This window comes from Hyaena hyaena, unplaced genomic scaffold, assembly GCF_003009895.1.
Source record: "Hyaena hyaena isolate Hyena2069 unplaced genomic scaffold, ASM300989v1 scaffold_3, whole genome shotgun sequence".
Lineage (NCBI taxonomy): Eukaryota > Metazoa > Chordata > Mammalia > Carnivora > Hyaenidae > Hyaena > Hyaena hyaena.
Window position 1 is genome coordinate 7,951,275 of NW_024080635.1, and position 16,001 is coordinate 7,967,275.

A 16,001-nucleotide genomic window follows, 5' to 3' on the forward strand; every position below is an offset into this window, starting at 1 on the left:
TGGTTTCAGGAGCTAAAACCCTTGAAATTATATGTTAAGCTACACTTTTCCCAGAGTTTGGTGGACTCCAGAATATTTATGATACAATATGCCATCCCGGTGCACGCAATGCTCTACTCTTCAGAGGCACAGCCCGTTCCTGAGTGCCTGACGACTCCCAGCATGCTTGCACAGAGCTTGGAGAAGCACAAAAGCTCAGAACAATCATTGTGAGCAAGAATGTTTCGGGGTGGGGGGGCTTTTAAGAGTCCTTATTTCAGAACACCATGTGCTCTGGCCAGAAACAGATTTATTCCTTCATTCCAGTTCTACAATACCTACCCCCAAACCAATCAGAAGGGTCTTATTACCACTTGATCCCACAGAGATCCTACTTCGTGGTTAAAAACCGAGTGAACCCAAGAAAATATGATGTAAGATGGATGCTTCTTACAAAAAGAGTCTAGCCTCACAGTAAAAATACATGTGAAAAAGACTTCAGGATAAAATCACCTGGAAAAAAAGAAAAAAGAAAAGAAAGAGAAGAGAAGAATTGGGGATAGGAAAATGACAACACGGTCAAGAAACTAAAGAAACAGGGGGGTCTGGGTGGCTCAGTTGGTTAAGCGTCTGACTTCAGCTCCGGTCATGATCTCGCAGTCTGTGGGTTCAAGCCCGGCGTCGGGCTCTATGCTGACAGCCAGCTCAGAGCCTCGAGCCTGTTTCATGTGTCAGATTCTGTATCTCCCACTCTCTCTGACCCTCCCCTGCTCACGCAGTCTCTCTCAGAAATTTAAAAAAAAACTAAAGAAACAAACATATTTACAACCTCCCTCAAAAAGGACATACACAACTATTCTTTCTACAGAAAGCTGAATGTGTGTGTGTGTGTGTGTGTGTGTGTGTGTGTGTGTGTGTGTGTTAAAGAAAGATTCCTTATAAATGGTTTGGTTTTTCTTTAAGGGAGAAAGGAAGACAGACAGACCATAGGACTAATCAGTTTCATAGCCTTTTAAGTGAGCCAAAGGTTTAAAACCCAAAGGTTTAAAAAAGCAAAACCAAATGAAACAAACAAACAAAAACCCAGATCCAAAAGCACTGGCTGATCTCATTAGCTCTGCTTAAGAAACTTTATAGATGTGACTTCACTCCTGGATTACACTTCTATATTTAGTTTATACCTAATATGGATAAAGTCCCAAACTAACAGTCATTTCCTCTCTCCACAAAAAGAAACTTCCTTGCTTTTTTTTTTTTCTATCAACAATGCAAAGATTAGTGCAGTCTCTTCTAAAGGGAAAGGAGGTAACACACACACACACACACACACACACACACACACAGAGGAAAATATTAACAACTTGGTATGTTATTTCTGTTAAACTTGAACTGCTCTGACACATCTAAATTGTAAAGCAATCCTAAAATCAAATAGGTGACGTTCCAGTCAAGTTCCTTAACAAGTTTATAAATAAACCCTTTATAGAACTTTACAATACTAATTAGCCAGGCCCCCAAAACGCACAGAGGTGAGGTAATGGAAATTTTAGTTTCCTTTCAGATTTAAACCAAGAGAACTGAAAGAAACCAACTCATTTAACGAACCATCTGGGCTTGCTGGCTGTTGGTATGTTTTAGAAAAAGCCTTAAACATTCTCCGAATGTCTTACTTTTTAATTTCCCAGGGTGACTGAACAGCCAAGGGTGAAAACAAGACTATGTTCAGTAAACATTCAAGTTCAAATATAGAAAAAGAATATAAACAAAAAAAGCTCTTAGCGGTTAAGAGTCAAGCTCTGGATAACAAAAGACCTCGGTACAAATACTTGCTAGCCCTGCTGTCACACACACGAGCAATGGCCTCCCTAAGCTTCATGTGTAAAACAGTACTGCTAGGACAGATTTCACAGTTTATAGGAGGAAATTTGCTAACATGTAAAGTGCTTGGCACCCTGCGCCCGGACCAGAATAAATACACCACACTCTCTATTATCTCATGCCTCTTCTTCTGATTTTAACAGAAAAACAAAAACTTACTACTCATTTACATGTTATCAGTGTACTCTATCTCATACAGGAATAAATGAAGGAGTTTCGAGAAGCTTAAAACATTATCATAAAATGAGGGGTTTTTAAATCAGTTTATAATCCTTATACATCACCTATCAAGTACTGCCATACTAAAGTTTTATAGTTTGATCATCATCCCACTATGGTATAAAGTGAAATTTAAAAAAAAATCTTAGGGTCTAGAAATAAATTAAGAATTCGGAGACTTCAACTCTCTCTACCTGTCAATCTACACTAGCTCAACTTTTTTTTTTTTTTAATGTTTTATTTATGTCGGAGAGGGAGAGAGACAGCGTGAGCAGGGGGGTTCAGAGAGAGAGGGAGACACAGAATTTGAAGCAGGCTCAAGGCTCTGAGTTGTCAGCACAGAGCCCGATGAGGGGCTCGAACCTATGAACCGCGAGATCATGACCTGAGCCAAAGTCAGACGCTTAACCGACTGAGCCACCCAGGTGCCCATCAATTTATTTGGCTACAAATTAAATAATCTAATCTCTCCTAAACATGTCTGTATCTCCCATAAAGAAAGTATTAGAGGGGCTGCGGCTGCTGGGTGGCTCAGTCGGTTAAGCATCTGACTTCGGCTCAGGTCATGATCTCACAGTTTGTGGGTTCGAGGCCCGCATCAGGCTCTGTGCTGACAGCTCAGAGCCTGGAGCCTGCTTCAGATTCTATGCCTCCCTCTCCCTCTTTGCCCCTCCCCTGCTCATTCTCTGTCTCTCAAAAAATGAATAAACATTAAAAAAAAAAAAAAAAAGCATTAGATAATGGGGCACCTGGGTGGCTCCGTGGGTTAAGCGTCCGACTTTGGCTCAGGTCATGATCTCGCGGTTCATGGAGCGGAACCCCGTGTCAGGCGCTATGCTGACAGTGCCAAGCCTGCTTGGGATTCTCTTTCACTCTCCCCTTTGCTTCCCTCCCTCCTCGTGCTTGGCTGTGTCTCTCTCTTCCCCTCTCTCAAAAATATAAACATTAAAAAAAAAAAAAAAGCATTAAATGTCAGTTAATATGTGACCAGTTCAACTTTTTAAGTGAATGTCACAAAAAAGGAACAGTGAAATGTAGTACCACAAGGCGCTATTATGCCAAATCCATAAATCACAGAACCACTAGACAGATTCGACAGCCCCGGATTATTCCTCTTTACTTCTTTGATGCTTGGAAAGAAGGAAGGAAGGAAGGAAGGGAGGGAGGAAGGGAGGAAGGAAAAGAGGGACTCTTAAATAATGGACTCTTAAACTTTAGCTCCTGGCCCAGAAAGAGCTGCTGAGGCAGTCTGAGGTGGCAGAGTCCATCTGAAAGTCCTTCTGGTATCTAGAAGTGTTAGCAGGATCATGGTTCACTTAATTCAGGAATAAATTTGAGTCTACTCTTGAATTTTTAAAACTAAATCTGCTCTTCTGGTAAAGAATGGAAAGTTCTCCGCCTATTTATTTGTAGTAGCAGCCACGCAGATTCTTCTCTTAGTAACATCCTGGAGCCTGAAACCACAGGTATTGAACAAATAAACTAACCATGAGTTCAATATAGTCTGAACTCAGCGTGCCAAAGGCCCATGGAATAATAATAAGGAAATAGTGCTCCGTATATGCCAGACCTTAAGTGTCTTCCTTGTATTAATTCTTTTAATCTCTACGAAAGTCCAAGTAGATACACCATTATCCTAGGAGAGACACTAAGAGAGCGAAGGGCAGAGCCAGTATTGACACAGTCCACAGGGTCCCAGAGACCATGCTCTTAACCTCTACACTATGACAACAATGCAACATAAAGCTCCAGTCTTCCAAATGACAACTCAACTGCCTACTCGAAATACTTATTCTAATCATCTTCAACCTTGAAACAGACTATTTACTGCCTACATAGAAAATACAAATGATACTTCAAGTCGATAATCATCCCCTGGCTCTGACTTTGGGCTCTCAAACCTCAAACATCACCAAGGACAGAAAGAACCTTTACAAGCAGTAATACCAAGGCAGCGCTATAATCTAGCACAGGGGCCTCTGCCGAGTCATCTAGACAGTGACTGCACACTCGGGGCCCGGACACAGTCATGGACTCTCCCTTCGCTCTTTTGTATTGTACGGGGGGGGGGGGAAGCAAATTTGTTCATTTCAACCTAAACCAAGAGTCATTTTGAGAAACTAAATCAAAATAGCCAATATGAAATGAGCCCAGTGACTTGCATCATGATCTGTTTCTCTGGCTTCTCATTTGAAGATTTCTGTGAAGTTCATAGCCACTTGCTTTTCCCCAATCACATATTTTATATCTTCTTTTCCCACCAGCCTCCTCTGGAAATCAACCCTGTGCAAGATAGGGCGGAGAGGGGGAGTGAAAAGCTTCCGTGTATTCCTTCGGCAAACATTTTATTGAGTCAATAAAAGTAATGTAGTTAACCCAGTGCCTGGCACACAGAAAGGACCCCATACATGTTTATAGTATTTCAATTAAATATAAAAAAATCTTCTATGTATTTATTCCACACCTCATGCATTCGGGAGATACAACAGAAAAATAAGTCCATGGTAATAAGCACATCTATTGTAAACATACACAAAACAGACCTTCCTTGCAGTGAAAAAGGCCTCCCAGTCAGTGAATTATGAGACTCTCATGAAAAATATTTTCCCCCTCTGATATGATGTAGTGTTCTTTCCAACATTATAGCCCTTTGAGCTCATAATTTTTAAAAATGCCTCCTCCACTTAAAATGTCTCCCGTTCTGACTACTGACCTGTCCCTTCCACATGGCCAGCTCTCCTGTTAAGAGCTGGCATCGCACATGGACTCTACTGGTACTTTTCTATTCACTGTTCTACCCACTCTACGATGGCTTCCCCACCAGGACTCCACCAAAGCTGCTGCTGTGTCGCCAATGACTTCCAGGCGATAAATCAAACAGACGTTCACCTTACTTGACACAAATGGTCACTCCCTCCTGAAAAGCCTCTCCTCTTCTCTGGAGCCTCATTCTTGTAGCTTTCCTCTCCCCACACTGCGCTGTTTCAACTGCTCCTTGTTCTCCTTTTTAGCTTCTCTGTTACGTAACCACTAAGTGTTGAGGGTTTCTTAGAACTTGATCCTGGGCATTTTCCCTACTATTCCTCATTCACCCAGTGAATCATCTCACATGCTTTCAATACTACATAAATATCAATATATATGTAACAGGTTGCAACTTCCTCTACCCTGGCTAGGCCTTTTTTTTTTTTTTTAAAGTTTATTTGAGAAAGAGTGCACGCGTGAGTGGGGGAGGGGTGGAGACAGAGAATCCCAAGCAGGCTCTGCATTGTCAGCGCAGAACCCAACACAGGGCTCGAACCCACGAACTGTGAGATCATGACCTGAGACAAAGTCGGATGCTTAACCGACTGAGCCACCCAGACACCTCTAAAAAAATTTTTTTAATGTTTTTATTTCTGAGAGAGAGAGAGAGAGCGAGAGCGAGCGAGCAGCGGAGGGTCAGAGAGAGAGGGAGATAGAGAATCCAAAGCAGGCTTCAGGCTCTGAGCTAGCCGTCAGCACAGAACCCGACGCGGGGCTCGAACCCACGAACCGTGAGATCATGACCTGAGACAAAGTAGGAAACTTAACCAACTGAGCCACCCAGGCGGCCCGGACCTCTTTCTGAACCTCAGATCTGTATATCCAACTTCCTACTTGATGTCTCCACTTGACATCTCTGTCGTCTGAGACTCAAGAAGACAAAACATGAACACTGCTCCTCTTCCTTCCAGTAAAAGGCACCACGATCAACCAGTGAAATCTGATTAGAAACTCACACACAACTCCTTCACTATCTTCCTATTGATGCCACCTCCAAAATTTGTCTCAAATCCATTCTCTTCTCCCCATCACCACCCTAATCCAAGCCATCATCATCTTTCTCCACTACAATGGCCTCCAAATAGTTTGCCTTGTTCCTACGCTTGCCTCTCAGCAATTCATTTTCCGCAGAGTGGACTGACCACTCACATCAAAATGCACATCAAACCAGGGCACTCCCTTGCTTAACATGTTTTGAGAACCGCTCTTTTTACGAAGGAAAAAATTCACATGACCTACAGAGACCTCCATGATGCAGCCCATCTAGATCTCACTCAGCACCTCAATTTTGTTCTCTCCATTCCAGTCATACTCTCAACTTGTTGAATATTTCCAGTCATTACATTTATCAATTCCTCCAGCCTGGAATCCTCTTCCCCTCATCCTTCTCTTATTTACTCTTTGTCCTACCTGTGATTTCTCGGAGAAGGCCCAACTCAGCTTCCATGTAAATTAGATTTCCGTGGGGCGCCTGGGTGGCTCAGTTGGCTAAGTGTCAGACTTCGGCTCAGGTCATGATCTCACAGTTTGTGAGTTCGAGCCCCGCGTCGGGCTCTGTGCAGACAGCTCAGAGCGTGGACCTGCTTCGGATTCTGTGTCTCCCTCTCTCTCTGCCCCTCCCCTACTCATACTGTCTCTCCTTCTCAAGAATAAACAAACATTAAAAAAAATTTTTAATTAGATTTCCTGTCATTTCTTCTCAAGAAGTGCCCTATTCTTGTCTTTATGCAATTATATACTGTCTGTATTTGTGTATTTCTTTAACACAAGCTTCTCCCACTAGACAAAAGATTACATGAAGTCTTAAAATTTAACAGGTCAAAAACTACACTCCTGATCTCCACCTCATCAGAACTAACTCCCCACAGCCTTCCCCATCTCAATCAGTGGCAACCACACTATTCTGTCATTTCTTCAGAACAAAATTCTCAGAATCATCCTTGACTCCTCTTTCTCTTAGATTCCACATCCAATCCAGCAGGAAATCCTGTCACCTCCATCCTAGAAATATATCCAGAATCAGACTACTTCTCACCTTAGCCCAAGCCACCAATCTCCTGCGTAAATTACTACTAAATAGCCACCTTCCTGGTCTCTCTGCTTCTGACCCGGCCTCCTCATAGGCTCTTCTCTGCAAGGCTTTCTGAATGTCCTATTAAATCAAAAACAGCACCCCCTCCAATTCTCTATATTCCTTGCCCAACTTGAGCTTTCTTCACAGCACTCAGCACTCGGACATAAGGTACTGTCTGCCTCCCCCAACTGACTAGGAAAGCCATGAAAGTCCTCAATGTAGTCAAGGCACCATAACACTACTTCGATATCTGTTAAGTGACAGAATGAAAAGATAACAATTTACTACTCTGGCAGGCAGAAATTGGAGGTGGGGGAGGCGCTGGAGAAGTCAGAGATATTTCAAGGGAAGGAAACACCAGCCAAAGTCTTTGCTGAAGGCAGAGAAGTACAGGGCATGTTCAGGATGAGTCTCACTAGATTATGAGGCAAATTTACAGCTGCCGTGGGCGAGAAGACTGGAAACACAGTTGGGTCACGATCTGAAGGGCTCGGCCTGCCAGATCAAGGAGCTGTATCTAAATCAATAAACAACTAGAGAGAGTCAGGTCTATTGAACATTTGAGGCAAGAAATATCAGTTTCATTTCAGATAAAAATTACAGAATATTAACGCATAACTACATCACTGAGGGAAAAGATACAAGCTTCTTTAAACTGATAATATAACATACTTAGTAGGTTCCAGAGTACTAAGCACCCTTCATCTGTCAGTATACAACATAGACATGTCACTCATGTCTAAGTCAATTAGTTGCCAAATAAATCATTTCTTAAGGTCTTAATTCAACTGGGTTTTAAAAAGCACAAGACAGAAAGTCACTACACTGTATAGGAAAAAGGCATCATCACCATGGCTCATTTACGCACCTTCTGCCTCTCCATCAGGCTATACGGTTGAGCTCCTTGAAGACCAGAAACCTGCTCGTACTCCTTCATGTCTCCAGCACTTACTACACGGAATGTATACAATCAACATTTGCTTCTATTAATATCTCTATACTGTGCTGGACCATTTCTAGGCAAAGAGTCTATCTTATACCCTCTAACTATAAAATGGGCACCTACTACAAGATTGGGGAGGAAAATTAATACTAAAAAATAATTTGGATTTTCAGAACAGATTTCTCCTAAATAGTGCAAAGGGACAGCCTACCTTCAAACCATTTAATCAGTATCTATTCTATGAGCAATTCTAGGTGTTGGCAAATTTCACAACAAAAAGGGCTTGCTTCCTTCCAGCAGAAATCAGAGGAAGTGCTCTTTTAGTGCCATTAGGAAGATAAATCCAGATACAATCCGAGTTTCTTCGAGAAAAGCTTAACAAAGCAGATTTCCTTTAAATTAACTCACAACTCAATACATGTTACGTACTAGACTGTACTTTTCATGCACCCAAGTATTCTGCTGCCATGGAGAACATTAAAATGCTCTCATCAATAATTCATGCAAGTTTATGGAAAAGAATATGACACAGAACAAAACAGAAATAGCAGCCATTTCCAGAAGGAGGGGTTTTAGTATTTTTATTTATTTAGTAATTTTATTTTATGTGTGCTTTCCTGTGTTTTCTAGGTTGTCTATAGTAAACACATATGGTTTGTATAATTGGGGAAAAAACACATTTTTTTGTATTTGAGAGAGTGCGTGCAAGCACGGGAGAGGGGCAGAGGGAGAGAATCTTAAGCATAAGATGGACTTGGGGCTCGATCTCATGATCCAGGGATCATGACCTGAACCAAAATCAAGAGTTGGACACTCAAATGACTGAGCCACCTAGATGCCCGGAAAAAAAACACATTATTTTTCAAAGCATGCATTACCTATAAAATGAATATACTAGGAAGCAGAACGGAAATGGCATTACTTTCCAAATTTAGGGCCAATATTTAAACTAAAACAGACAAAAGTTAGATACTACTTATGCTAAGAGATTAAAAAGCAGTATTTGTAACCAAGGGTACTGCCAAAACTTACAAAATGTGAATAAAGCTTGTGTTACTGATGGCTAGCAACCATTTAACACGACTCCATGAAGGATCAACAAGTCCTAAACATTTTTAAGCCAAACTTCTGGATCCCCATGTTAACTAAATCAGAACCGCACATTCTTCCTAAGTTTACGTCTTTGAAAACTTTTCAGTTCTGTCTTGGGCATCTGTATGTCTGAGGCTACAATTTCATTTTTGAAGTCTGAACACCTTCCTTTTCTCTACAAGTCCACTGTCACGGACACCACCACTCTGCCACCTTCCTTAGGAGCGTGACAGCCTCCTTTCGTTTGTCTTCAGTTTTGAATGAACTTTCCCTCTAGTCACCTACCACCAGGTCTCCACCCCCAAAATAAAGGACCCGGTTGTCAGGAGAGGAAAAACCAGCATAGAACCCACATACCCTTAAAAGTTCTTAATTACTCAGCTTTCACCTAATTACTTGCTTTTCTAGGCTCCAACATTTGCTCATTTGCTCGGATTCTTTCTTTCTCCTCTCACACATACAAATAGCTATGTGGTATGGTGGTAAAATCCAATACTTACATTAGTACAGATGATTGACATGTTTATAACTCTATCGTAAAGAGAGCTAAATCCTTTTCGTAAGGATGAGTTATTGCACATGTAAAGTTGGAATGATTTGATCACAAAAAGAAAAAGGGGGGAGGAAACTTGTTATACTCCTTACTTAGAATCACAATGTACTTCAACTTCAAGAAAAGCAAAAACAAATTTAAAAACTCTATGAGACAAAACACTTGCATGATGAACTCCGTTCCATATGTGGCCCTGGTTCTAATATTGTTCCTTTTTCAAAACATTAACCATTAAACTTTAAAATACTCCTAGTCTACCTTTGGCACAACTCTCAAGTACAGTCTTACTTATCTACATGAAGTTGTTATTTTCATAAATTTAAACTAATACATTCTCCTGGTTTTAAAATAAAGGGGGGAAAACCCCATAAACCAAACCAGGCTAATTGATATTCCTTCTACCAATACTCGGGACTGAGCACTGAGGAATAAAAGCCAAGTCTCAAAAAGACAAGAAGATTAAAAGTTCCAAGAGAATTCACAAACTGATGCCCTGAATTAAATTTAGATTCCTGTTAATTCATACTTGGATGGTTTGTAATCATGACCTTGATGTTATTTTCCTTCAGAAACTCCCTTTCCATTCTCTCCAAGAGCCTCTAAAATGAGCAAACTCAACTTACCCCTAACTTGATCGAAATCTTTATTAACGCTTTAATCATACTTCCCATCCTGCCTCACACATTTCCCTTTTATGGACTCACCAACTCTCTATCCAGGAGGCACGTGACACAAGGATCCATGCCACTAACGAAACAGGAAGTGGGAAAGTCTTGCTCACCATTCTTTTACTGGCTTCTAGGCATCTCTGTAAGTATCCTTTCAAACCAACAAACTTCCAGTGACAGCCAGGTCCTCCCCACTGCCTCTTTCCTACCATGATTCATACCGTGTACAGCTTCTCATGCGTGTTCAGTCCCCTGCCTCGACAGTCGCCTGTCTCTTCCCCATGTTTGGTCCCATTCTCTCAGAGTTTTACTGTTACCCAGAACCGTGACCTTGGCCTTTGCAGAGAGTAGCAAAGACCTGTTAGATCTTCAGGAATAGGTCACACAACATGTAAAAAGAATACAGTTCTCATTAATTTCACATTGAACATTCACTTTTATCTCCCAAATTTTCCCCTCTAGAAGCCTCAAAGGAATGCCAACCAATTAGATCCTAGGTAACACCGTCTTAATGTCAAATTTATTTTTGGTCAATTATTAGAACAAAGTTCTCCACATCACTTGCTACAGAAAATGTACTTGATGTGTGTCTAAAAAGGAGGCTGAAGACTGCCCTTGATACAAAATATAAAGAACTCACTTTATATTGGCAAAACAGTTGACAGCTTGCCCATCTATATAATGCAGCTACACCCTCCCAAATGCCACTGAGAAGTTGTTGAATAGACACCTGTCCAAAAAATAAGGAAGTGTTGGAAAAACCAACGAGGCTGGGGAAATTTTTATGTATACACAAAAACCTAAATTAGGTTTTTAATAGTCTTATTCTTGGGGCGCCTGGGTGGCTCAGTTGGTAAAGTGTCTCTTGATTTCGGCTCAGGTCACGATCTCATGGTTCGTGAGATCAACCACAAGGACCGCGCGGAGCCTGCCTGGGATTCTCTCTCCCCTTCTCTTTCTGTCCCTCTCCCACTCTTGCTCTCTGTCTCTCAAAATAAATAAAAAAAACATTACTAGGGAGGCAGCTTAGACTGCCCTAATTAATACACACGATTAGCAGTTAATCCCCTCAGCAACCCTATAAAATTGTTGTAATTATTATTATCCTACTATTAGAGGTCAGGAAACTGAGGCACTGAGAACTTAGGAAACTTGGCTAATACGTTAGGAGAAGCCAGATTCAAGCCAAGCAGTCTGGCTCCAGGGTCCATGCAAACTTGAGACCCTGCCAAAAAGCTCAAAAGAAACAGTTATTCTTGTGTGCTACGCCGCCCTGCACCAGATTAATTTTTTACAGCCACCACCCCAATCCCGGCAGGTTAGTGACCATCGCCAACAGTGACCATCCCAGTTCAAAATTGTACACCAAGTTTAAATTCCAGCTCATAAAGCTAAACTCTACAAAGGGAGTCCTTCTATGCTGAGATCAGAAATACCATCACATCAAACCAAAGCTACCAGTGGGGGCTGGCGGGGGGGGGGGGGCGCGGGCGCAGCAGGGCCAACAGGAGCTGGGCTTATACAAGCCAAAGGGGGAAAAAAAACCAGTCTCTCTTTAATTTCTCTCATCGTGCGACTCAATAATTAATATTTTTACTGAAAGCAGAAATGTTGGTTCCAAATTCTGAACGTGGCCAAGAAGACATACTGGTGGAAAATATGGAAGATACGAGGGAAGACTAGAAGGACTACAAACTGCAGGGGAGGACAAGGAGGTAGATAAAACCATATGGGGTTTTGGAGGCAAAGGACCAAGGTTCGAGACTCAGAGACTAAGAGGCTCTAAGGACACAGTTCCCAGTTCCATAGCATGTCAGACACATATATAAACAGCAACGTGCTAAGAAAAAAGGAAACAACTTCAAACATTTGGAACCGTCTTATGTTCCAGGAATGTAGATGAATAAACAGACCGACCTTAACTTAAAAAGGAACTTAAGTTCTCTCTAGTATGGAAGATCTGCATATAAATATGCACATACAAAATGACACACAACTAGCATTTATTTTCTGTGTATCAGATACTGTTCTAAGCTTATTACATGCTCCATAGATCAACTAATTTCTTCCTATGAGCCTGGTATATTAATAACCTAACTGTACACATGAGGCACAGAGAGGTATAAGTCATGTGCCCCAAGACACACAATTAGTATGTGAACAAAGTGGATTAGCAATTTTAATTATATTCAAGTTATAAGGGATCTTATGCCCTTGCTAAAGGGTCTGAACGTCATCCTACTGATCAGCGGTTCCCAACTGGGGCTGGTCTATCAAAATATATACATGTACCAGGCCCCTCTCGGTGGCGGGAGAAGGCACTCCCACTACTGGGAGGGGGTCCTACCCTCTGGGTGTTGGTGTAAACAAGCACAAATGGAGAACTACTTTTATAAAGGGGACGGGGAGCCCCTGGGCTCAGGGGCCGCCACCTCCGAGAACACACACCAGGAAAAAAATGTAGCTGTGAGTCCAGTCACACTAGTTGGGAAGGTCCTGGCTTCCCAGATATTTAAGAGAATATGTTTTAAATTTAAATCCACCTGAACAGGTAAGCCCACCATCCTTTTCCCGCGTGAGCTTGAAGTGTAGATAATAGTATCTGGCTACAAACTCAGATACGTCTTGGCAGAATAATTAACACACCATGCTCCACCGCCTCTGCCCCCTCACTGCTTTCAAAATAACTGTATTTAAAAGGGTGTCTTCCCCTATTTGCATTTCCCATATACAGGTTTCAAGAAGAAACCAAGAGTACCGTTTACCAAAGAAAAAGAAAAAGAATATTCTTTACCACCATTTACCAGGGCCTTTTTCTTCCCCCTTTGAAACAACCATCCTGGTACCAGTGCAATGTTTTGCCCATGCGGAATCACAGGGCAGCAGAAAGCAGCTCACCTCTTGCTTTGCAAATGAAGAAAATAAGTCTCAGAAAAGGAAAACAACTCGCCCAGTGAGTATAGAACTGTGACTTGAACCCTGGGTCTCTCTCTGCCACCAAGCCCCGGGAGAGAAAGGCTTCCGGTGAGTGGTAAGCAGGGCCTTTTTAGGTGGATCACAGTCTTTTTTTATTTTAATAGTTATGCATATGAGAAATATAATCACCACACCTCATCCATAGTTTCAGATATTACTGTAAGTTGTACTTAGTAAATAATACACATGTAGGGGCACCTGGGTGGCTCAGTCAGTTAAGCGACCGACTTGCTCAGGTCACCATCCCGCGGTCTGGGAGTTGGAGCCCCGGGTCTGGCTCTGTGCTGACAGCTCAGAGCCTGGAGCCTGCTTTGGATTCTGAGTCTCCCTCTCTCTCTGCCCCTCCCCTGCTCCTACTCTCTCTCTCCCTCTCCCTCTCTCAAAATTTAAACATCAAAAAAAGATTAAAAAAAAATAATACACATCCAGCACCAACACGAACAATGGGAAGCAGCATGCAAGGAACTCCATTCTGAGAAACAAAGCACCATGCCCCTACACTTCTAATTGAAGGGTTAAATTAACAACAAGCAGAGCGGTAAGCCTCTATCTCTTCCACTCTAAATCATACACTTAATTTTTTTCTTGTCTTGTTGTATTGGCCAGGGTCTACAGTATAAAGCTGAAAAGAAACCATTACTGATAGTATCCTTATCTGATTCTAAATTTAATGCTACTTCTAAAGTTTCAATGTTAAGTATCATGGGGTTTTGGTGTTTTGTTTTTTTTTTTTAGAACTTAATAGATAACACTGTTTTTTGAGTCTATGGGAATTCCTTCCTATTCCTAGCTCAGTGAAATTTGTGAACACTGATCAGTGACCCCACCCTTCTCTCTCCTCCCCTCTCCATGCCGCCGTCCACCCTCTTACTTTCTCTTATTTCAGGTTCCTTCCTACATCCTCTGGGCTTCAAAGTACTAGATCTGCCACCCAAACCAAAAGAATCTTTGAAGATATTCTGGGGGTGCTATACCTGTGGGCTGTTTCAGTTCCCTAAACCAAAACGTTTCTAACTAACACTGATAACCGAAAGAAAATCCTAAAACAAACCCGGTTCTGATCATTTCTTCCCTCCCATCTCTCAAACACACCCCTCAATGCGTCCCCTTCTTTAAAATAAAAAACTCGGGGAGGAAAGAAAAAAAAAGAACAAAATTCTTCTAGATTCCTATTAACTTTCCAATTCAGAGCCTGGCTCTGAAGAAGTCCGCTTAAGTGACTAAGAGAATCTCAGGGATTTTGAAGTTTTGAGGGAGGCAGCAGGAGCCAGATGTTGTAACTTCTACTCTCCCTCCTTTGCTAAAATGAAAAATATTAAAAGAAAATGGGAAAGAGACAGCGGTAATTATGTGTAAGCAAATAAGGTGCGCCTGGGATATAAAAACCGACAAGACCAGAGAGAGAAACCAACCCTTTAAAGCTCAAGCAAGTTATAAACTCTGTCCCTCGTCAGTTTTTCTCAAACAAAAGGGCGCACACAATCCTTCCCGAGGCAGCAGCACCGAGCGGAGCAGCCAAAATGTTGCATCATACAAACCACTCCGAGTTTGAGCAACAAGAAACCCCGATGATTGGTAAAACACCTAAGCCAGGAAAACCCAAGTTGGGAATCTCGGTCTTTTCCGGAAGCCCAGGAATGTCTGCTCTTTAAAAAAAGAAAAAAAAATGTTAAGACTGCCTTGAAAATTCAAGTTACAGTTTCAAGCCAGCGGGAAGCGAAATGCTCTTTAGGAAACCGTTCCAAGAAGTTGGGTTCAGCGTCTCCCGACTGAGAGGCTGCGGGCCCCGGCCGGGGCTGGGGGGGGGGGAGGGACCCGGGCCGGGGACCGCCGGGACCCACCCCTGCCCGGGGCCCGGGGCGCAGCAGCTCTTCCCACCCAGACGCGGGACGACGGTCCGGCGTCCGCCGGAGCCCGCGCAGCTGGAGACGGTGACCGCCGCCCCGCGTGCGGGCTGCCGGGGGTCCCGGTCCCGCCCCGGCTCCCCAGACCGGCCCGGGCGGCGGGAAGGCGCGGGTGGGCCCGAGACAATGGGCCGGGGTCGCGGGAGCACTGGCTCTCGGCCCGGGGAGCGGGCTCCGCGCGGGGGCGCCGCGGGGGCGCCGGGGCCGAGGAGCGCCGGGTGCGCAGGGACGCCGCCCCCCGCGGTCGGGCGGACGGGCGCCGGGGGGCTCGCCGCGGCGGGACGGCGGGCGAGCGCTCACCTTGACGAAGAGCTCGATGACGGGCTCTTTGTCCTCCTCCTTCAGCCCGTTCAGCGGCATCGATAACGCCATGGCCGGCTCGGCTGCGCTCCGCGGGCGGCGGCGGCTTCTCCTGCTCCCGGGTTACTCCGACGGAGGGTTCCCGCCGCGCTGCGCTGCGCCTCCCTGGACAGTCCAGGCGTCGAGCTCGCCTCAGCCTCGGCTGCCCAGCACCGCCCCACGCCCCGCGAGCGACTCGGAGGCCGCCCCGGCGCGAGCTGCTTCTAGCCGCGGGGCGGGGCCGGGGGCGGGGCCGGGGGCGGGGCCAAGGCCCTGAGCCTCCAGACTCTGGAGGAAGAGGCTGCTGGAGCTCGGGGGTGTGGCCTGGGGCTGGGGCGGTAAAGCAGCTCAGGCTCGGCCCGTAGGCGGGCGAGACTCCGAGCCACGCCTCCCGAGGGGGCGGGAGGGAAATTCCCCCCGGGGGCAGGAGCCTGACACCGCCTCCCACCGCCGCGCGGGCGCGTCCTCGCAGCTGCTGCTGGCGCCCTGCCAGGTGACCTCACGCCATCGGCTGGCCTGGGGAGGCGCGGAGGCGCCTCCCGCTCTGCCCCGCGCTGCAGCCCGCTGCACT

General features: G+C 44.3%; 1 protein-coding gene across 1 annotated transcript in view; it reads right to left on the bottom strand.

Moving 5' to 3' along the window:
- Positions 1-15,636, bottom strand: part of CLIC4 (chloride intracellular channel 4) — a 65,971-nt gene extending 50,335 nt beyond the window's left edge. The window contains exon 1 of the mRNA XM_039231251.1: positions 15,392-15,636. Coding sequence (XP_039087182.1) covers positions 15,392-15,463 — 72 coding nt within the window. The 5' untranslated portion in view covers positions 15,464-15,636. The remainder of the gene's footprint in view (positions 1-15,391) is intronic.
- Between the last annotated feature and the right edge of the window lie 365 nt (positions 15,637-16,001).